Raw genomic sequence first — 20666 nt, forward strand, 5'->3', positions numbered from 1 at the left:
TTTATTTTAGCAGCGTTTGGACATCACTCTACTCCTTGTCCCCATGAGTCCCCCAGATGCCCATGGCAGAACCCAACACCCTGAACCTCCCTGCCACACCTGGCTCCTGTTACCTCTCAGAAAACAAAAAGCAGTCAAATCAGATGTATTCAATGTGATGTTGTCACCTACAGCTTTGACCTTAAGGCCTTCTTGTGAGTTTGCCCATGATACAAGGTTACTCCAAAGTAAGAATGGCTGTTGTTAGTTTTATGTAAAGTCATTTGGGAAAAGGGACTGTTGATTAAAGTCTCTGTAGATTTGCCTGTGAGCAAGTCTGTAGTGCACTTACTTGACTGATGGGAAGGGCTCAGCTGACTATAGGGCTGAGTGCAGGCCATCCCACCCCTGGGCTGGTGGTCCTGGGCGCCATCAGACAGCAAGCTGAGCAGGCCAGTAAACCCCATTCTTCTGTGGCCTTTGCTTCAGTTTCTGACAGCTGGCTCCTGCCAGCTTAACAATGAACTAAACTCTTTCCTTCCCATGATGCTTTTGATCATGATGGTTTTCTGTTCTTTTTGTTGTTTTGGTCGAGACAGTGTTTCTCTGTATGCTTTTGGCTATCCTGGATCTCACGCCATAGACGAGGCTGGCCTGGACTCGGAGATCAAAGGTAGGTGCCTCCACCACCTGACTTAGGTCGCATTTTATCACAGCCAAGGAAAACATTAACTTAGACACCCTCGGGTGCCCTCTGAGAGACTCTGGGTTCAGACTCTGTATTCCATCATCTAAACAGCCCCAAAGAGCTTCAGTTGATGACATCCTTGAACTTCAGGCATGCACCACCAAGCCATGGCATCCTCACTCTTCAGTCTCCTTGAGGAGAGGGCTGCCCCTGTCCACAGGACAGGAAAAAAAAGCTGGCTCACTTCTGTTGTCTTCAGCACTCTGCCTCTAAGGCTAACTAGTGGAGAACACCATGGGGAAGGTAGTTTAGGTGGCTGGATCACACGTCTGTGGTATAGACTCAGTGGAAGAAACAACCACCCAGATACCAAGCAGGGAGTGAGCACCCAGGAAGCCCCGTTAAGTATCTATTGATTGGTCTTTCCTGACAGCTGGAAGGAGGGCTCCCACGGTTAACTGCTTTCTCCCAGTTGTCTGCACCAGGTTCAGCCTCACTACAGGCTCACAGCAGGGAAAGGAGGGAGAGTGTTGGGGCTGGTGCATGGTGAAGTCAAGAGTAACAAAATAAAAAGGCAGCAGGGCTGGAGTCAGACAACAGACCTTCCCAAACAGCAGCTGGGCGCGGAGGCATACTTCATAGCCTTAGCAGTCAAGGGGTTGAGACAGGAGGACTCGTTCAAGGTCAGACTGAGCAATTTATAGAAATTACCAAGAAACAGATGTTTAAGAAAGGGAAAAGGTTTGGTTGGTAGAGGCACTCACTGTCAAGCCTGCCCAGCTGAGATCAATCCCAGGATCCACAGGACAGGAGAGAACTGCCCCCCCCCCGTTCTGACTGCCGTATGTAAAATAGGACATGTGCGTGCACACACACATCAATGCCACTTTCTTCTTCTACTTTTAAAGGTTAGGGACGTAGCTCAGTGGAGTTGTTTGATGCAAGGCCTTCCGAGAATTCTCCCAAACTCTCCCCCTACCACACACACACAAAGCAAAACCATAAACTGGGCTGGGCTATTCCTCAGTGCTGGAGTGTTTGTCCAGCAGATGCAACCCCCTGGGTTCCACAGCACACCCAAGAGTGGGAGCTGGACAACACAAAGTGGACTCAATGGGGAAAAAGAACCACTCAACTTAGTGTGAGTGGGAGGTAAGGCTGGATATGAGGTGCTGAGGAATGGAAATGAACGTAAGTAAACAACAAAGAACAAGATATTTGGACCGCGGCAGCGGTGCACGCCTTTGATCTCTGAACTCTGGAGGTAGAAGTAGGCAGATCTCTAAATTCAAGGCCAGCAGGAACACAGTAAGCTCTATCTAGGCCAGTTTGGGCCACACAGAAATCCTATCTTAAAAAAAAAAAGTGACATGCTAAGCCATAGATAGACCATAAAAACACTGTTAAGTGTAAGAAGCCAGACAGAAGAGATCACATTGTATGGTTTCCATTTATCTGAAACACCCAGAGACAGGACATCAGCAGGGGTCACTAGAGCTGGAGAATAAGGACTTGTCTACTAATGTGAAACTCATTAAAAACAATTTCTAAATGTGTATGGGTGCTTTGCCTTTGTATTGTTCACCTGGACACCTAGTGCCTGAAACTAGGCCTCAAATTCCCCTGGAGTTAGATTGTGAGCCCATGTGTAAATGCTGAGAATCAAGCCTGGGCCCTTTTAACTGCTCTGGCATTTCTCCGCCCCATCCCACATTTTAAAGATTTATTTATGTATATGAGCGTTCTATTTGCATGTATCCCTGCATGACAGAAGAGGGGATCAGATGGTTGTGAACCACATGGTTGCTGGGAATTGAACTCAAGACCTCTGGAAGAGCAGTCAGTGCTTTTTTTTTTTTTGTTTTTCGAGACAGGGTTTCTCTTGTGTGGCCCTGGCTGTTCTGGAACTCACTCTGTAGACCAGGCTGGCCTTGAACTCAGAAATCCGCTTGCCTCTGCCTCCCAAGTGCTGGGATTAAAGGCGTGTGCCACCACCGCCCGGCCACAGTCAGTGCTCTTAAACTGAGTCATCTCTCCAGCCCATCTACCACCCCACCCCCGACTTTAAAAAAAAATTAACATTGTAGTTTTTTATTATTGGAGAGGGAGTGGAGAGGAAAGCAGTTTGCCTAGCACTTGGGAGGCAGATGGATCTCTGTAAGTTCAAGACCAGCCTGAGCTATATAATCAATTCCAGGACAAGGTCTAAGGGTCTAAGAGAGACCCTATTTCAAAACAATAAAAACCCATCCAAACAATTACTGGCTTTGTGTTTAGAAAGTCGATGGTTGTACACCCAGAATATACCCAATCTCCAACACAAGCAGGGTTGGGACAGGTTGGATGGGAAGGCCACAGGAACGCTACGGTGAAGCCGACAGTGCTTCTAACGTGGCTGTGGCTCTCCAGAGTAGGTGGGCTTTCCACTGGTGCCTTATTAAATTACAACTTAAGCAGCTTGACACAAATTTATTATCTTACAATTCTAGCCGGTACAGGTCCAAAGTGAGTTTCACTGGGCTGTCACCGTGGGGCTGCACTTGTCTGGGAAAAACCTGTCTTCTGCTCTCCTGTTGGTCTCTCCAGGCCACCTGCACCCTGACTCATCCACCTCTCTTCCAACTTTCAGAGCCCTCTGCTCGTTAGGAGTCGGTTCTTTCCAGCATGAGGACCCCATGATTACAATGATCCCAATAATCAAAAGGAATCTCACAGTCTCAAAATTTCTCCATTTTGCTCAGCGTCATGGTGGCCATGGTGCACACCTGTAGTCTCAACACTTGGGAGGCAGATCTCTGGTAAGTTTCAGGCCAGCCAGGCCATCTCAAAAACTTTCTTCAGGGATCAATATTCTGGCCCCTCCTTGGTGTTGTCAGGAAAGTACACTCAGAAGAAATCAGCTTTATTTGAGTCAAGTCTGAGGAACCTGGAGAATACCTCAGTGTCTATTTCACCAAACACTTGTGAACAATCACTCAGGCCAAGGGACTGGATTTTACTCATCCCAAGACACTAGGTTTTCACGGCTGTATCTCAGAAAGCAGTTCCTCTTTTACCAGTAATACCTTACAAAGTAATACCTGGAGGGTTCTTAGTGACACGCTAAGTCAGATGTCTTACCACTAATGGTGTCTTGAAGTCAAAGAAAGCGTAATCTAGGATAGCAGTAACAGGTCTAATTGTTAGACTTGTTGGAGGTCTCTGCAGCAAATACCTGCAACCAAGCTTGAGCTCAGCCCCTACTTTCCAAGTCCTTAGCCTGGATCCTACTAGCTAGCTTGTAGCTCTTGGGGTGCCTCTTGTAGATGGACGAGGTGAGCACAGGGCAGCACTGGTGGGGTGAAAACTGTTAGTTCCTGTCAGCTTCCCACAGCCCTCCACTGCACTCTGGATTCCTGGAAGAGGACCAGACCAGAGCTGTTTCCTCAAGGCACGAGCCCTATGCCCAAGACTCGGGAGCCCAGGAAATGTATACTACAATGCCTGAAAGGCCAAGCAAGAAAAAGCTTTATGGCAAGAAAGGTCAGGGGAATTAGCTCCATGGGCCAGCTCTAACTGTGAGATCTCCAGTAAGTCACTGCCCTTTCCCCTCTGTGTCGTATGGTGGCCCAAGTAACACTGAAGTGCTACCAAGTTTATACTTCACCTAAGAGCTATACAAACAACTGCCCAAGGGTGAGGGGCAGAAAAATCAAACTAGGGAGAAGAAGGGAATCCATGTTTAATCCAACAGTATCTCAAAGTCTTCCCAATGTCCCAGCTACAAGGGAGCTGCCAGGACAGAGAATTTGAGATTCTAAAAGCCAAAGATCAACAGAACAAGGACCTGAAACGGAGACTGAAAAGTGACAGGAGAGAATTTTACAAAAGTAGAAGTCTAAGTAGCAAAGTCGCAGGACACCCGATGGGCCCTACCTCTGCCTCCAAAAACTGCAGAGAGAAGCATGTGAGGAAGTCTCTTGGGAGGAAACACTCAAGGACCTACCAGGTGAAGCCAAAAGGAGCTTTGGAGAAGCCCTGGCTCTTGGCCATCAACACAGTCAAGGCTTTTATTAGCGAAGAGACAACAGCTTTGTAGCAGCCTCCAATATCCTTACTGCCCAGGGCAGCTTGGGCCTCCTCTGTCAAGTCCAAGAAAGAAGGGACTGCCACACTGGGCCCTTAGTGGGCTCACGTGTAGAGATCAAAATCAATGCGCTTGGAATTGTAGAACTGACCGCCTGGAGGGTCCAGCTTCCGGCAATAAACACCATCCGGGAAGTAACCTTCAGTCACCCAGGTCTGTAAGAACAGAGGACACAACTGAGGCAAGATGTCAGGAGTTGGGCTGGACAGCCACGGTAGGAAGGGGCTTACCTGCATCTGGGCACTGGTAAAGGGGCCGTACAGCTCAGCATCCCCCGTGTTCTCCCATTTATATTCCCACATCACATCCATCAGACCGTCTCCTGCTGACTCTGCTTCTAAATCAATCAAGACGTTTGGACCTCAAGCACCCAGTCTCCTGCCCACACTGCCCCTCCCGTGCCCTCCAAACTTACCTTCTCTATGGGTATCGGTTGGGGTTTCCAGTTCCTCCTCTGCTACTTCCTCAGCAAACATGTCGAGGGAGGGTGGAGGTGTGGGGTCATGGGATCCCTGGGTCCGACACCCCAAACTCTTCAGTCGCATAGCCAACCGTTCCCTTGTTTCCTGATATACACCAAGGTTGCCTTGAGCCACCATTTGATCAGCTAACCCAGACAGCCGGTCTAGACGCTGGGGGGAATTGGGCCGGCCAGTCCCCCTGTTGTTGCCTTTGCCTCCTCCTCGGGCCCCCAGCCTCCTAAGAGCCCCAGCCACTGTCTCTCTTGGCAATAACAACTCCAATAGTCCCTCCAGGAGCGCCTGGGCACTCATTGGAGTCTGGCCCAGGCTGCCTTCCTCCTCTGAGTCTGAAACCTGTTGCTTATCAGGTGGCCGTTCCTTGATCCTCACCTAGAAGGGAAAGATACTTATCATTGCTTACAAACTTCCACCAGAGCCCAGGCCCAGCACAAGCATTCCCAGGCCTCAGCCAGGACAGTTCCTGGGCCACACCCAGTCAATGTTGTCCAGCCAGCTGTCTCGGATCTGTGCATCCTGGTTCAGGAAGTAGTTGCCATCAGCATCAAAGTGGCCTTCCTCCATCTCTTCCTGAAGGTTGAAGGGTGTGATCCTCACACCCCCCTCACTAGGGAGAGTAGCTGCTTCCTGACCTGCACCAAAGACAGGGGGCAGGCATTGCTAGACTTGCAAAAAAAGAAACAACACACCTCCCAGCTCCATACTTAAGACTTGTCTGTCCAACACAGCTAATGCTTTGGAAATAGCTCACCTTCTACATCCTCCGAGGCCAGGATATCATATTTGCTGGACCCCTCCTCATCATCATCCTCTTCATCACTGTCTAAAGAGTGTTTGCCTTTGAATCGGCTCCCAGGACCACCTGCTTCAGCCACAGGGTTCACCAGCTGTGAGAAGGGTGAAGCAAATGAGAAACGCAGGCTACTGGCTAGTTTCCCAAATATTCCAGGATCTGTACACAAACTGGAATCCTTCCAAAAGCCAGTGCACCTGGAAAAGCTAACCCTCCCTTGGCTTCCCGGCTTTCCCCCTATCAGACTTCTCCCTCTCCTTCCCCAGTCCTCTACAGAACTTAGGAATCTGGCCACCTCACCTTCTTTTTGGGAACACTGATTTCATCTTCATCATCCTCATCTCCAACGCCCTGAAAAGTTACTTTCCTCTTTGGCATGACTGACAGTAGATTTCCTCCAGCTGGACCTCGGGAAAAAAATATCAAGTGAGGAAATTAGGTCAGGAGAGAGGACCGCGAGAACGTACAGGCTCCACAAACATTTTTCCTGGTAAATGTGAGAGAGGACGGATTACTAAAGCATCTGAAAGATGAACTAGCCGGAACGACGTCCGGAATTGGTTTGGCAATTCAGAGGCCCTGAAGGGAAGCTATGTGGAGATCTCCGCCCCCGCGTGGACCCTGTGGGTACTCCCACCTAAAGGGCGGGAAAAAAAAAAAAAAAACAAACCAGGTTCCCCCTACGTCATCACCCCCACTACCAGTCCAGAGCTACGGAGCTCAACCACCTTTGCCACCGGAGTGCCCTCAGAGGCCGGTCGAACCCAAGAGCTGGCGCCCTAGTAGCCTCGAACCCCAAATTCCACATAGCGACCTGCTCGGCCTTGTCCAACTCGGCGTACAAACTAGAGGCGAAGCAAACCCACAAGCATTTAATCAATCTTACCCGCCGGGACTCACCTAGGAAGCCAGGGTCGTGCGGGGAAGAAAAGGAAAGGTGCTTTCGCCGGTATTACATCCGGGGCACCCGCCTCCACCACCCGGAAAAAGACTCTGAAGGCTGCCATAGGGCCCGGAAGTGGCTTCACTTCTATCCAAAAGACTGGCAGAACGGGCGGAAGTATACCTTTTGCCAAAGCGGACTCGCCGCAGGAAGTGACGTAAGACTTGCAAAGACTCGCGTAACTCCGTACTTGCCTCACGGGACGTGAGGATGGCGGGATATGCTTTATTATTCCTCTTCAATGGAGGCTACAGTGAGGACGTGGCGTCCTGTTTGCTAAAAGAGGTTCCCAAGGCCTGGATGGAGAGACACAGGCCGAACAGGGGCTTTGGGTTTCAGTTTGCATTTATGGACGGGGTTCTGTACGACCGATGGCATTCATTCAGTAGAAACTCGGGTTTCCGAGCTTAACGCAATCCCAACATTCGGGAAATTGAAACGGGTATTGTCGCCAGTCTGGGATACAACATGAGACCGTCTATTTAAAAAAAAAAATCTTGCTTTTCTCCCTGAGTCAAAGCCCTTATAGAACCCAGGAAGTCATTTGTGCCATGTCTATTCCTCTCTTAATTCTTAGCTTCTGTAATGGGACAACCACAGGAGGTGGCACCGGCATCGTGCCCTGTTCTCAGGTAGGCCCCAAAAAGCTGTTGAATCAGTTACAAGAGGAAGCCTACCCGACCACTTAGTAAACTGCCAAGGTGGGGTCAGGTGAAATCTTCCTGAATAGTGAGGCTTAGATCTGGAGCTCTGGGAACAACTCAAACCTGAACACCTCCACTCCGCCCCCACCCTCGGGCTAGTAGCTCAGGTGATCTTACTAAAGCTGGAAGAAGGCGGCCAGATGGACTACACCCTTCTCCAGGGTTTTCTCCCATTTTGAATTACTATGAAACTTCAATGAAAGTATGACCTTAGTTTCTTCTGTGAGTACAGAACACAGGTCCTACACCAGGAGAGCATCTTGATACAGACAGGACCCAGAAAAATCACCAGCTCTCAGCACTGCTGGTTTATCTGGGGAGAATTTTCTCTTCTCCCTGGAGACCACACACTCTGATCCTCATCCTGCTGAAGAACTGCCAAGTGGAGCTCTGCTTTATGGCCACAGAAGTCCATGCAGCTATCATCGTGACCCAGAGTAGAGGGGGTGTGGCAAAAAGCTAGCCACAGAAAACAAGAGCTGGGTCATTTGGTTGTGTGCACCTTCTGGGATGAACCGAAGGCAGCTAGTCTACCCTAGAAGCCCAGTACCAGGAATTGCACCAAGCTGTTGACCAAGAATCCAGCCCAATCTAAAGGTGGTGGTTTTGCAGGCACTCTCAGCCCCTCCTTCAGCTTCCAGGGAGCTGAAGCTGTTGGAAAGATCCCAGTCCTGCAAGCCGTGCAGAGGGTCCCAGGAAGCCAGTGACTGGAGGCAGCAGATCCCAGGCAAAGCTGAGAAGGAGCTGGACCACTATGTTTGTTGATGAGTGATGGAGCAAGGGTTTCTGTGACTCCTTTTGGGGGTTGAATACTATTGACAGGTGTTGCCTAAGATTATCAGAAAACACAGAAACTTACATTATGATTCATAGCAGTAGTAAACTGTTATTAAGTAATAATGAAAATAACTTTATGGTTGGAGTTACCACAACATGAAGAACTGTATTAAAGGGTCACAGCATTAGGAAGGCTGAGAACCAGCGGTCTAGATGTTCCTGCCAAGATCAGCAGACTGAACCTATGAAGAGTCAGACTTTCTTCCTGCCTCCCTCCCCTTTACTCTACAGCCCTCTTCAAATAACAAGGCAGGAGACAGACCCAGATATAACAGCAGGTTCTTTTTCCGGTTCCTCAAAGCGCCACAAAACTGCCACTGGGGTGGGACTAAGACAGAAGAGAATGTAAACATTGGGTTCCACCCCCTGGACTCAAGGGAAGACCCTTATTTAGAGAGGGGCTTGACAACTGGAAAGGGAACAAAATGAAAGACAGGCTCTCTGACTACAGCAGAGAGACCTGAGCATACAAAGCAAGTGAGTCGGGAAAGAGAACGTGGGTGGGAAGGAGACGGAGGACACTTCCTAGCATATCCTCTTAAATAAACTGGAGTGCAGAAGCGCTGTGGAAAGGGAAAGGACAGAGCACCCACCCCAGGCCAACCTGACCTTCTGTACATAATTACAACACAAGGATATCCAGGAGAAAACAGCCTTGGCCCCCAAAAAGACAGTGGGGTGACAGGCAGGGCCCCAAGACAGGAAAAGGAACCTAGCTCCACCATCTAAGGGAAGCCACCAGAGTGTAAGAATCTGCAACTGCTAACTGCCATTGCCAAGAGTCACTGTGGTGACAAAAGGCAAATTAAGACAGCACCCCAGAAGGACTTCATAGGAGTGACAGAGACCCAAGCTGAGCCTAACTGGACAAAAGAGTCTCCAGACTTGGTCACTGTTACCCTAGGTAATGTAGCTGTCCCATGCACTGTGGCTGTCCTGGCCATGAAGGGATCAGCAGCTGGCAAGGAATCTGGGAAATCAAGCCACTTTCCTTAGAAAAAGGAAGAGCCTGCTAAGGGAGCTGGGAGAACACGCCTGCCAGGGCTGCTCTTGGCTGAGGGGAAAGGAGGAGGGCCATGGCATCCAGACCCAACAAGAGGTCAAAAGTAAGCATCCTGCCGGGCCTCAGCTGCTGACCTGTCCCCACCATCATGGGGTGCTGGGGGCCCATCTGCCTTTCGACGCAAGGAAAGTTTCCGGCCTTGGCCCTTCTTCTCCAGCTTCTGCCGCTCCTTTTCCTGCTTCTGCTGTTCCTTCTCTTGCTCTTTTTCCCACTTCTGCCGCTCCTTCTCCTGCTTTTCCCGCTCCTTCTCCTGTCTCTGCCGCTCTTTCTCTCGCTCTTTCTCTTGTTTCTGCCGCTCTTTCTCCTGCCTCTTGATCTCCTTGCTGGTGCCTAGTGGGGTGCTGTTGCCAGTGGGTGAAGGGAGGGATGGATGCAGTCCCTCAGCAGTGACGACAGCCCCAGGGACAGGCCCAGCACTAGCCCTGCGGACAGGAGGTGGTGGGGAAGGAGCCCCTCCAACTGCCCGGGAGCCTCTGCTCTTGAGACTAGGGAGGCTGAGGAGGCTAGAGGAAGGGCCCAGGGGTGGTTGCTGCCGCCTTCGTTCCTCATGGATGGCTCGGGAGCCGTGTAGTCGCCTTGAGGGCCGATACTGCAGCTCTCCCCTAGTTTCTCGCCACTTCTTGAGTTGGGCTGCATTCTCCCGCTCAATCAATGCTTCTGTCACTGGGAGGTTGGTCACCTAGGTAGACATGGGAGCCAAAGTGTAGACCTGTGTGGGAATGGGCTGAAGCAGGGCAGGGTGTGCTGAGGTTCATGGCTTACCTCATGCACCAGGAAGTCCTCCTGCATACACTGTTGTGGCAGGTTTCGAAGCTGCTCCATGGTTTCATACATGCCTTGACATGAGCGCAGCTTTTCCACAGAACCCAGTGTGTGTCGCAGTAAGACCAGAGCCACTCGGAAGATGATCTTAACGCCTACAGGGTCAGAGAGGAATGCAAGGAGAGATCAGGTTCAGGATCTCACCTGTCTTATGAAGGCAAGACAGCCCCTGTTGCCATTTATTGCCAGCCTTACAGGCGAAGAGAGCTGCTATGGGTTGTAGATTTCTTAGAGAGCAAGCAAACTCTAGGTTGGTGGCTGAACCAAGATGGCTCCTGTTTGCAAGCAGACTCCAGGTTGGTGGCTGAACCAAGATGGCTCCTGTTTTTCCATCCTATAGACTGTTTATTATGAAGCCTAGGCCCAACAATACTTTTGTCTATGGGCTACCACTAAAGTGACAATTCCTAGCCTCCCCCTCAGCCTGGCCAGCCACTAAATACCTTCACAGAAAAACATGTCCCAGACACGCAGCACTGAAGCCCAGGGGAGGGTGCGGGCAAAGATGCACATGAACCACTCTGTCATGTAGAGCACAGGGTCAATGCGCTGCCGCCGAAGATGACGATGTGCCAGCGGAGAAGCCCGGCGCAGGAGTGCAAAAAAGATTTCTCCATCCAACTGAATGGCCTCCTAGAGGTGGTGGGAAGAGCCATAAGAAGTGGGTCTGGTTGGCTACGGTCCCCTCGGGGTACAATCAAACCTAAGAGGCTGTTTTAACCTCAGTGGTAGAGGGACAGAAGGACAAATGAGGCAGGGCAAGGGCCTAAGGCAGCCTTGGGGAAAGTCACAGCCCCAGTGCACCCAGCTTCCAGACACTCACCAGCCCTGCGCTGTAGTAACCTGGGAGGTACTTGTCGCAGATCTGTACCAGGCACCAAAACGCTTGCTAAGAAGGGCAAGAACAAGAGGCAGGGATGGGGCCTGAGCAGCAGGGAGGATGCAGCTTTCCCTTCACCATGGTATGTCTACATCTTCTCACCCCCACCCCAAACAGGTCCACGTATGCTGACCTCAGCAGGCATGTGCATGAGCAACACAGCAGCCACTGGGGCCTGGGCCTGACAGTAGCCCTCGTCAGGCCTGTAGATGGTATAGGCCTTCAGGATTCGGTACAGGTCCTGTTGCCTAAGGGGAGTACAGAAGACGGCGATCATGAAACCTGCCTCTAAGCCTGGACCAGCGCTCCCTTACATCAAGTTCCAAGCTACTGTCAAGAGCTTTACTGTCACAGCCATCTACCTTCCTAGCCTGCCTACTGGAGGCTCAACACGTGAGCAGTCTATGTCCTGACCTTTCACCCTTAGCTGCATATACCATAGAGTTTCTACCCATTTCCTCTTTCACTTGCAACTAGCCGCAAAGCAATCATAGTCATTCTCCTCAAGAACCTGTCTACTGCATAGCACTGGCCCTCCTCTGGAACTTAGTGTTTTCATCCTCCAGAGCAGGCAATCATCTTTAACTATCATCTGTTTCACTGAGTCCATCAGACCTCACAGCATGCCCACTGGTCCTGGTTCTTGGGAAAGGCTAGGAAGCCAACCTCCTCTTCTCTTATCTCTGCATCGAGCCAAATCTGTCCCTGAGCCCTACTCTTCTTCCTTGTTGAGTTCCATCATATCTGATATTTCCATCTACTCAAAAAACAGCTTTCTGCATTCCTAGAGGGTAGCCGCCAAGTCTGAGGCATACTACATCCTGAACTCGATTCTCTAATCTCTTCTCCCCGACCACAGCTACTTCCATCTCTGACCTCTATCTCTTGGCCTCCCAATCTCTCTGCCTGTGGTCACACTGCTAATACTGCTTATACTAGCACCCCCACATCCAGTCACTCAGATGTGACCACTCATATCTGCACCCCAAATCCACTCACTCAGAAGTGACCACTTATATCTGCACTCCAAATCTACTCAACTAAGATGTGACCACTTATATCTGTACCCCAAATCTATTCGCTCAGATGTGATCACTTTTATCTGCAACTACTTCACTGTTATTTAAAAATTCCTGAGATGGGGTTTCATGCAGAGTTTGCTGGATTCCAACCACCATACCCAAAAGTGACTTTGAATCTGATCCTCCCGCCTCTATCTCTCCAGTAACAGGATTAAAGGCACATACCATTACACTTGGCTTTCTGTGGCCTGGAAATCAAACTCAGTGCTTCCTGCATGCTGGACAAACACTCTACTGAATGAGCTACATCACCATCTCTGATTGCTTACTTTGCTGTTGACTTTGCAAAAGACCTAATGAGGTAACATGTCTGATGATGCTGATTATTTTATCTAATACATACTAAAAGTAATCCATACCAAACCAACACGGAGCACTGGAGCCGGAGAGATGGTTCACCAGTTAAGAGCACCTGTTGCTCTTGCAGAGGACTTGAGTTCAGTTCCCAGCATTCACACACATGGTGGCTCACAACCATCTGAGACTCCAGTTCCAGATGACCCCACACCTCTTTTGACATCCTTGGGCACCAGGGATGCAAAAATGTAGCTTCTACCATATCCACCCTTCTACCTATGATTAGATCCCAGCCTCCCTTTCTGCTAGGAGTGTGCCACCTTTTCTGTTTGAGCAGTTTTTCTTGTCTACTAAATCACTCCCATCAGCATACTAAAAGTCAGCATCTTAAACTTCTATTTCTTTTACAGTGCTAGAACTGACCCCAGAACCTTGTGCATGCTAGACAAGCACGAGGCCATGGAGCTGCATTTCCAGACTTGCCATTTCTTCTTCTCTTTTTCGTACTGAGGTGGTCAAGCTTGGCAATCAAGTGTTTTTATTCATTGAGCCACCCCACTGGTTCTCAATCTGTTTAAAACAGTGTCCCTTAATCCCACTCTCTCCTCCAAAGAACAAAGTTTCTTCCCTTGTCAGCCAAGTTGCTCTAGAAAATACAGTTACTGTCTTCCATGTCATTCCTCCTGCACGCTTGGCAGGCATTTCCATATGCCCACAAAACCGCTCTTATCAAGTCACTAATGAGACATATGGTGGCTCACACTTTTAACCCCAGGACTAGACAGGCTGAGGAAGGAAGATTCCTTGAACTCTGAGGCCACCTGAGTTATACTGTAAGGATGTCTCAAAAACATGTCCCTAATGACTTACCTAGTGGTACGGCCAAGCTAATTCTCAGATGTGATTTACTCATCCCCCAGATTGTTTCCTGAAGCTGATCCTTGAGGCTCTTCTTCACTTTGCTCTGGAAGTCAGACTTTCCCTCCACCTCTATAGCTGCTAGTCCTAGTGTCCTTTATAGATTTTTTTTTTCAGTCCTAAAACATCAGCACTTCAGGGGTTAAGCCTTGCTTGCCTATCATATCTATCTTCCTTATTTTTTTGAGACAGGTTTCACTACGAATACCCGACTGGCCTAAGATTCACTTTGTTGTTACAACAGATTAGCCTAGAACTCACAAGGATCCACCTGCTTCTGCCTCCCCAGTGCTACCACACCAGGTCATATCTTCCTTTTGTATCTATACTTGCTGCTTGGTGGTATCTTGTTCAATGAGTGAATCTAATCCCTCCATAAGCACACTTCCAATTTCCAATTTATAGCCAACTTAAGCTTCTTTCCTGAGCCAGGCAGTGGTGGCACACACCTTTAATCCAAGCAGAGGCAATGGATCTCCAAGTTCCAGGCCAGCCTGGTCTACAGAGTGAGTTCCAGAACAGCCAGAGCTATATAAAGAAACACTATCTCAAACAAACAAACAAACTCTCTTCTTTCCTGAAATCCAGACTTATAATATACTGGGTACCCAACCTGCCTACATCTCCTGGATGTCCAGTTTGCAACTCCCACCTAGTTTGAGACAGAGTCATACTCTAGCCAAATTGTTCTGGAATTCAAGATGTATGTCAGGCTGGCCTTAAACTCATGACAATCCTCCTGCCACAGCTTCCTAAGGGCTGGGCTGGTCCACAGCCCCCTACCAAAGTCCACCTAAGTACCTGAGACTATAGCCATGAGCTACCATGTCTGACTCTAAAACTTTTGACATAACCCAAACCTATATTTCCTTCAGTCCTCTGGTCTTTGTTAGTAGCAAGTCTCTTGTACTTTGTGCTCTCCATTCTCCTTTACTGTCTAAACCCTCACTAATGCTGACCACTACTTCACATATTTCACAGACTTTCCTCCATCACGGATTGTCTACTCCCACAGGAAGACAGCTCTGGGTTTTGATTCATTGCTGTCATCTGTGACTAGAACAGTACCTAGGAGAAGTAGGCACTCAATACCTATTTGTTGAAGATGAACATATTGATAAAAATGTTTATTTAAGCTACACATAGTACATATCTATAATCCTAACACTTGAGAGGCTGTAGCAGAATACTGAGTTCAAGACACTCTGGGCAACCCAGCAAGTTCAAGGTCACTCATATAAATTAGCTGGCTATGGCTATGGTGGCATAGCCTTTAATTCTAGCATTTGGGAGGCAGTATGGTCTACCTAGTCAGACCCTATCTCACAGAAAAAAATATATACACACTGTTATATTATATAAAGAAAAATCTATATTTCATAAAGATAGAAAATGCTCATCCAGGCTGAGGACTAGTTGAGTGGAGTGAGTGGAGGAACACTTACCCAGCATGTTAGGTATAAGCTCCAACACGACAACCAAAGTCCGTACAACCACCTAAGGTCACCTTACATACTATAAGGAGTGCTTCACATATTTCAACTGAAGGAAGCCTAACCTACAGAATAAAAATACAAGTGCCTTGGCTCTTGGTGATCTGGCCTGAACTTCTTTCCAGATTCAGCTCTATAAAAACCCACTGTCCACAGACACTGCTTATACAACCTCCCAGGAAGGAAAAACTTACCTTGCCCCAGTCCCAACTAGCTTTTAAAACCCTGTACAAATACAACCACAATTAGTCCTTGATGTGCCTATATGAAGGCCCAAATTAGAATCTCCCTCACCAGACACTTTTGTTAACACTGCGTGACATTCGACTGACTAATAATCACTCTTCTAAGAGCCCTAGAGGGCATGAATTGCTTGCCCAAGCCTTCTATCTACCTGGACCCTTCAACTGATCCACAGTCAGGCTCTTACCCATGCCCTCCTCGAGCAGCAAACATCTCATGGAAAGGGAACTGGCGATGCAGGTCCTTCTCAATCACATCCAGCCACTTGGGGTCCCCAGAAGCCCGTTCCAGCTCCTGCAGTGGGACAGCAGGGACTACCTCAGGATCTGGGAGAACTGATTTCTCCTGCAGAGACAGTGCCACGTATCCCCACACCCTGGAATTGCACAAACCTCAAACTTGCCCGGGTTCTGCTCCAGGAGTTCCTTGCTATTAGACAGGTACTGCCAAGCCTTGGCTCTGAGAGAGGAGGGGATTCCTTTCCGGCAGCGCAGCTTTACCTAAGGCAGAGTAACATCTAGGGTGACAGCTTCAGGCCTGGAACATTCTCTAAGCTTTCCCCACCAGCCATCAGGCTCCCAGAGACATTCCTCCCACATGCCAGACGTGACAACGTTGTACCTGGCCTGGCTACAGGTTAAAGCTCCTCCTCCCGATGCCCAAGTACCACTGATCCTCACTGTGCTAGGAGGGCAGATATTATTATTTTGCACTCCCCGCCCTTGCGCAGTGCCCAGCCCACTACACAGCCCTCAAACCTTCTGGAAACGCCGTGACAGCCACTTATCCCAGTTACTGAACATCTCCAGCCACTTGAGCTCCCGCTGCCGAGCCACATCCACAGGAACAGAGCTCTCTCTGCAGAATCGGAGTTTTATGGAAGAGGTCAGTGGCAGCAGTGTAGAGCCCCAGGCTGCTGGGGAAACTGAGCCAGCCAGTTCCCTCAGGCTCAACTGAGAAACTAGAAATTGTGTGAGATCAAAATGTCTGAACACTTGACCATCCAAAGCCTAGTCCACCACACTTTAAAGGCTTCCTTCCCTACTGAATCTCTACACAGATAATTTAAATCCCACTTCTGACACATCCAATTTTGGTCATACTGAAAAGACACATTGTGGCTGAGGATGTATGTACTTCAGTGGTACTGCGATTCTTTTGCATGTGAAGGGCTCTGAATTCAGTCCCAGCACTACAAAAAATAACAATAATTAACTATAAGCCACATTTTGTATTAAATCTGGATCTAAGTCCTAGTTTTACCATTGTTTCATTACGTGACCTTGAACAAGTCACTGAATTTTTCTAAGCCTCAATTTCCTCATTTGTAAGGTCAAGAGAGTAACAATATATACCTGAAAGAACCTGTAAGCAGCCTGGAGCAGGAGCTCATATGAATGACCTTGGCTGTGTCATTTTATCCTATGAGACATGAGATTGCTTGGACCATCTGTGACTTTCTCTCCTCCTCCTCTTTGCAACCTCCCCAGATTCCCAAGCAAATGACTTTTTCTGCTCTGATGCTATTCTGTCAGCTCCATGCTCAAGGTGTTTCATCTGTCTGGAGATGGCTGGTTACTTACAGGAGCCAGTTACAGGAGAACAAAATGGAAGAAAGACTGGGTTTAAAAATTCCAGACTAAACACAAAGCCCAGTCCCTTAGAAGCTAAAAAGTTTTGACATGTGAGTAACTTGAGCCTCTTCCTCGGCTATAAATGGGATGTCACTACCTACAGTTATAAGGACGAGTAAGAAGAATACACAAAAACACTGTTACATAGGAGCGTAACAGATGTTAGTTTATTCTGTACTAGAAACTCCTTAAACAGAGACATCATCTCCTATTACATTAATGCCAGTTCTACACTCTCAGGGCTGGAAAGATTAAGGTACTTTTCCTGTCCCAAGGAACATGTTCTTGTAGAGAACCAGGGCTCAGTCCCCAGCACCCAAGTGGCAGCTAACAATGGTTTGAAACTCCAGATCCAGAGCATCTGAAGCTCTCGTCTAGCCTCCCTGGGCACGGTATGCACACAGTGCACAGACATGAGTGCAAGTAACACACCCATACACATGAAATAAAAACACTGTTAAATCTTAAAACAAACAGAAAGGGAAGAACATCTACTATGACACGAGAGATGTGATGGCAAAAGATTCACACAGAGTCATTATTACCAGGACAGAGGGTATCAGGGAAGGCTTCCTGGAAAAAAAGACATCAGAAGTATACCAAGCAGTGGTGGCGCACGCCTTTAATCCTAGCACTTGGGAGGCAGAGGCAGGTGGATTTCTGAGTTCGAGGTCAGCCTGGTCTACAGAGTGAGTTCCAGGACAGCCAGGACTACACAGAGAAACCCTGTCTCGAAAAACCAAAAACAAACAAACAAAAAGAAGTATACCAAAAGGAGTGAAGAGAAACTAGAGGCAAAGAGGGGGAAGAGCATTCCTGACAGGTGGACAGGCCTGAATAACCCACTACTAATTTAATACACAGTCTAACAGACTGATGCTGAGACCAAAGAGGCTAGGCAATGTGAAGCCAGTATGCTGGCAACAGCTTGGACTTTACCCTGAAGGGGAAAAAACGTGTTTGTGCTAATATGTTACAATCAGCCTTGCCTCAGAGGTAATTCCTCTGGCATGGAAGATAGATTCTGAAGTGTCAAAGTTATAAAGCAGAAAAACAGAACCCAACAGAGTGACTGACAAAGGAGTGATATTCTAAAATCGAATTTAAACCAAGTTTCTCTGGACAGACTAGTATGGAGGGAAGTCCCCGAGTCACACAGATGCATGTTACACGAGGGAGGCAACTCTAGTTTTCTTATGAGGTGAAAGACATACAGGAGAAAGGACCAGGGTCAAACTTCAGTTAGAGTTCAGACTGAATGTTGGTGCCCAATCAAGTTTTCTGAGTTGTGTTAGCTTACAAACCCTGCCTGTCTTACTCTCCCACCCCATCTTCCTGACTCAGATCCTCTTCAGGAAAATTCTCACATCCAGGTGCTCACAGAACCCTCTCATCTCTAGGCTAAACCCAACCAATTACACTGAACTCCAGATGAGAGCCCTGAAAGTAGTCCTTCAGTTAGTGCTCAGTACAGAGCCCGGCTGCAGTGTCCTCAGGCCATGCTGCAGGCTGGGCTAACCAGGTGACAGACTAGCAAGCAGGTTAAGGGAGCAGAGGAGCAATGGTCAGGATCCAGAGAGAGGGAAGGAAGAAGTCAGGCCAATCACACACACCCCCACCTAAGGAGTGACTCAGGCCCCTCCCTGGAAGGAACTAGGAAAGCTCGACTAGAGCGGGGAGATGAGGAAATGGGGAAGAGGCCACCCCCACCCTTTCCCTTCAATGAAAATACATAACTGCCCTCTCACACAGGCCCTGCCTTCAGGGTCTCTCCTCCATCAAGCAGACTTCCTCACCCCACCATTCTGCCTACTGCTCACTGATACCCCTACTGCTATTCTGAAGGTACCAGCATCCCTCTTGCCCTCAGAGACCTAAGATTTCTACCCTGGCCCAACCAGCTTTCCAGAATGCCCTGCCTTTTTAGTTAGGAGTTTCATACCCAGCAGCTGGTATCTTAGCTGCTTAGTAGGTATCATCCCATTCAATCCTTCTCTTTATAGAGGAAACTGAGGCACAGAAACAGAAAACACCACTAGCTCAAGGACACGGGCCTACACAAGGTCTAAGCTTAAACCGAGACGACTGCCTTGATCCTTGATCCTCAACTCTAAAGTCACAGAAACCCCAGGATGCTCTGGGTACTACAGCTCCTGCTAATGACTTCCCTGGGTCAGGGCTGGCCAGGTGCATCACCTCCCCGCTCCCCCAACCTCCGCGTCCACAGGCAGCCCCCACGGGGTGCCCACTGTGTACTCACAGGCTGCCTGAGTACTGGCTGCCCCCAAGAAAACCATACTTGTCCGTCTTGCGCAGGGCCAGTCCATTTATCTCCGAGTCTGAACCCAACGAGCTCACATCATCCGGCAAGGACTCCAAGGTCCCGGACATGAGGCTCACAGAGTCCAAGTAGCTCAGGGTGTCCGGGGCCTGCCCTCGAGGCCCAGAGATGCCAGGTCCTAGACTGGACGTGGAGCCCAGGTCTTGAAAGTTTTCAACTGGCTCCGGAGCTGGGGTCACTGTCACCACAGCCACCGGAGCCAGAGCCTCGCACATCCCGGGAGGGCCTGTGACAGGCCCTGAGGGGTCCTCCGGCACTGGCCCTGCTGATGCTGATGTAGCAGCTCCATGTCCACCTGCCACCTGCCCTGCTCCACCCCGTGCAGTCACTCCTGAAGCCACTGTGGTTCCCGGCTTGGGGGCAAGCGGAGGTTTGGCAGTCAGGGCTCCAGGAGCCGTTCTGGAAGGGGTCCGAGTGGGGGTCCCTGGTCCTGGGACAGGCGAGGCTCGAGCCTCTTCCGTCTTTGGAGTGTCTGTCCCCAAAGCCAAGGCCACCGACGTCTCGGCTCCTGCCTCTGCCGCTGGTGCGGGGAACTCTTGCGTCTTCGCGGCTTCGGGTGAGGCCTCCAGGGTTAGCACCACCACCGTGCTGCCCGTAGCCGTCGTGGGTGTCGAGGCCGAGGTCTGCGGCGATCCTGAAACCCAGGCGGGCCGAGCCTCCCCGGGGGCCACCAGGTCGACAGGGGCCGAAGTGGCTGTAGTCACTGGCGGTCCTGGTGCCACCACTACGACCGGCCCGGCCCGGGAACCCCGGGGCGGGGGCGAAGGGGCAGCGGGGGCGCCGTGACGGCGCGGCGGGGCCACAAGGGGCGCCGGGCCCGTCTCCATAGCTGCGGGCCGCCCCTCACATCCCCCCCGCCGGGGAGGCCGCAGAAGGCGCCGCCCCTCAGGCCGCCCGGAGCAGCCCGCCGGGCTGCAGAGAGGGCGAAGGGCGCGGCTCGGCGCGCGCCGGGGGCGGGGCGGGACGGGGCGGCAGGCGGCGGGCGGCGCGCGCAGGCGGGGCAAGGGTCGACGGCGCTCGCGCCGGGGTCTCCGGGCCTCTCACCCTACTCGCGCGCTCGCGCCGCCCCCTCCCTGCGAGGGGCCGGCTGCCGACGTCGCGCCTGCGCAGAGATTGAGGAGCCGCCAGTGTCTCGGCTGACTACGCCTGCGCGAGGGAAAGCCCTCGCGCGCCTCTCTCTCTTTTTTTTTTTTTTTTAACCTCCCGCCCCCTACATAAGACCAGGACAGATAATAGGAGAGAGAAAACTGAGTTCCTGCCAATCGATGGAAGGGTGGGTGGGGTTAGAGGCGGGAAGAGGGTGGGTCTTCTAGAAAGAGGAAATGAAGAAGGCGGAGGCAGGAC

General features: G+C 50.1%; 2 protein-coding genes across 4 annotated transcripts; both read right to left on the reverse strand.

Moving 5' to 3' along the window:
- Positions 1–4370: 4370 nt before the first annotated feature.
- Positions 4371–7100, reverse strand: Cd2bp2 (CD2 cytoplasmic tail binding protein 2). 3 transcript variants are annotated; one of them, XM_034518656.2, is made up of 7 exons: positions 6966–7100; positions 6366–6466; positions 6024–6159; positions 5747–5904; positions 5209–5644; positions 5024–5127; positions 4371–4948 (listed from the first exon to the last, which is right to left on the reverse strand). In XM_034518656.2, the coding sequence occupies exons 2-7, from the start codon at positions 6441–6443 to the stop codon at positions 4838–4840; spliced, it is 1023 nt and encodes a 340-aa protein (XP_034374547.1). In that variant the 5' UTR covers positions 6444–6466; positions 6966–7100; the 3' UTR covers positions 4371–4837. The 3 variants fall into 3 exon arrangements, with proteins under 3 accessions (XP_034374547.1, XP_034374533.1, XP_034374539.1); XM_034518642.2 differs by having other exon boundaries at positions 5024–5130; positions 6966–7099; XM_034518648.2 differs by having other exon boundaries at positions 5024–5130; positions 6366–6472; positions 6966–7098.
- A 1711-nt stretch (positions 7101–8811) lies between these two features.
- On the reverse strand, positions 8812–20451 carry Tbc1d10b (TBC1 domain family member 10B). The gene is made up of 9 exons (XM_034508991.2): positions 19242–20451; positions 16106–16205; positions 15740–15847; positions 15535–15641; positions 11448–11562; positions 11258–11323; positions 10878–11067; positions 10375–10529; positions 8812–10291 (listed from the first exon to the last, which is right to left on the reverse strand). The coding sequence occupies exons 1-9, from the start codon at positions 20147–20149 to the stop codon at positions 9650–9652; spliced, it is 2391 nt and encodes a 796-aa protein (XP_034364882.1). The 5' UTR covers positions 20150–20451; the 3' UTR covers positions 8812–9649.
- Positions 20452–20666: the final 215 nt, after the last annotated feature.

This window comes from Arvicanthis niloticus, chromosome 1, assembly GCF_011762505.2.
Source record: "Arvicanthis niloticus isolate mArvNil1 chromosome 1, mArvNil1.pat.X, whole genome shotgun sequence".
Classification (NCBI taxonomy): domain Eukaryota; kingdom Metazoa; phylum Chordata; class Mammalia; order Rodentia; family Muridae; genus Arvicanthis; species Arvicanthis niloticus.

Bases quoted from the DNA above. Each gene is read 5' to 3' on its own strand.
- Cd2bp2 (XM_034518642.2), bottom strand. From the start codon at position 6,443: ATGCCAAAGAGGAAAGTAACTTTTCAGGGCGTTGGAGATGAGGATGAT. The intron at 5,905-6,023 runs GTGAGCTATTTC...TCTTTGGTGCAG, and splicing joins GGCCTCGGAGGATGTAGAAG to GTCAGGAAGCAGCTACTCTC. The intron at 5,131-5,208 runs GTAAGTTTGGAG...TGATTGATTTAG, and splicing joins AACCGATACCCATAGAGAAG to AAGCAGAGTCAGCAGGAGAC.
- Tbc1d10b (XM_034508991.2), bottom strand. From the start codon at position 20,149: ATGGAGACGGGCCCGGCGCCCCTTGTGGCCCCGCCGCGCCGTCACGGC. The intron at 15,848-16,105 runs GTTTGAGGGCTG...ACTCTGCCTTAG, and splicing joins TGTCACGGCGTTTCCAGAAG to GTAAAGCTGCGCTGCCGGAA. The intron at 11,068-11,257 runs GTGAGTGTCTGG...CACCACCTCTAG, and splicing joins GTTACTACAGCGCAGGGCTG to GAGGCCATTCAGTTGGATGG.